The 1,581-nt window shown below is 35.9% G+C and overlaps 1 protein-coding gene across 1 annotated transcript in view; it reads right to left on the reverse strand.

The window, feature by feature from the left end:
- Positions 1 to 1,165, reverse strand: part of LOC106870277 (uncharacterized) — a 2,903-nt gene extending 1,738 nt beyond the window's left edge. The window contains exons 1-2 of the mRNA XM_014916296.2: positions 1,003 to 1,165; positions 17 to 388 (exon numbers count right to left, since the gene is read on the reverse strand). Of these exons, the coding sequence (XP_014771782.1) occupies positions 17 to 388; positions 1,003 to 1,123 (493 nt within the window). The 5' untranslated portion in view covers positions 1,124 to 1,165. The remainder of the gene's footprint in view (positions 1 to 16; positions 389 to 1,002) is intronic.
- Between the last annotated feature and the right edge of the window lie 416 nt (positions 1,166 to 1,581).

Genomic DNA, 1,581 nt, shown 5'->3' on the forward strand with positions numbered 1-1,581 from the left:
GAACTTCTTTACTTACGCTTGCAAAGTTGGTTTAAGAATTCGCCGCTCACTTGCACCATATTCACTACCGATGTGGCGTCCAGAATATTGCCTTCTTCAGTAATGGTCGCCAAAGTTTTATCTGAATTTAATTCATCCATCTTAATTACAAACACTTCAATGCCGCTTTGACGGAGAAACCTCGCATTAGTTATCATTCTTTCTGGATTACTCAGTTTTCCTTTCAGGAAAATAACTGCCACTTTACGAGCTCCTTGGCGGGCGCCATATTCAGCTTTCAAAGATACCTTTAGGGTTTTTTCTAGAAGAGATGCGATGGTCGTTTTTTGGAAGTCGTCGAGGTGTTCAAGTATATCCCTTTTGGTTTGATAAGTGTTGAAGTAGAAACCTGAAAAAAACCCCCCATAAAATTATATGTATATATTTATATATATATATGTATGTATATGTATATATATATATATATATATATATATATATATATATATATATACATACATATACATACATATACACACAAACACACACACATACATATATATATGTACATGTATGCATGTATGTATGTATGTATGCATGTATGTATGTATGTATGTATGTATGTATGTATGTTGTGTGTGTTTGAATGTATGTGCGTGAACTCATTGCTTAAATGGCCACTAAATATAGTTCGTGGACGATTGATGGTTTGGATGGGCACTGATGAAAGAGCAAAAACTCCTGGAATATGGCATATCCGCCCATTAACCATTTTTCATTTTCGATCTCATCGTTGTTGTTTACATCAGGCGTCTCGGATACGAAACGCCGTAACAAAATCAGTGCTGGCTTAATTTCTAAACAAAATCTGTAGAGATAACCTTAACAAGTGTTGTAATTGCACTGCTAACACAGAAGAAAACAGTATTGACTTATAAAGGCATTTGATATACATTTTGTATATCATGGATTCATAACGAAATACGATGTCCCTAAAGGTCACTAATAATGTTTTATACTTACCTTTTAATGCTCGACACTCTCCAGTGATCAGTCCAAGCTTGAACTTTTTGCTAGCAAGATACTCGTCTGAGATTGAACTGGAGATGAAGGTATTAACATCATGGCTGTCTTTGTACCCCATACTGGAAGAGTCAAACACGAAGTTTATGTCGACCTTTCCGTTACAACCTGGAAGTAAAGAAACAGATTTCGTTAAAAAATATTTACCCATGTTCAATAATCATATATCTCTATTGTATGGATGTGTGTGTGTGTGTGTGTGTGTATGTGTGGGTGTTTGGTTGTTTGTACGAGTGTACGTGTGTGTGTGTACGAGTGTGTGTGAATGAGTGTGTATATGGATATGTGTGAGTGTGTTTTACCTGTCTAATAAGTGGCGATAAGTGAGCCGCAATATGGTGAGGGATTACTGTATACGTATGTACGTATGTGTGTGTGTGAGTGTGTGTGTGTGTGTGAATACTTATATATATATGTGAAAGTGTGCGGTTTAGTGGTTAGGGTTAATCGTTTCACTATCGTAAGGTTGTGTGTATGTATGTATGTATGTGTGTATGTGTATGTATGTATGTATGTATG

This window comes from Octopus bimaculoides, chromosome 25, assembly GCF_001194135.2.
Source record: "Octopus bimaculoides isolate UCB-OBI-ISO-001 chromosome 25, ASM119413v2, whole genome shotgun sequence".
NCBI classification, from domain to species: Eukaryota; Metazoa; Mollusca; class Cephalopoda; order Octopoda; family Octopodidae; genus Octopus; species Octopus bimaculoides.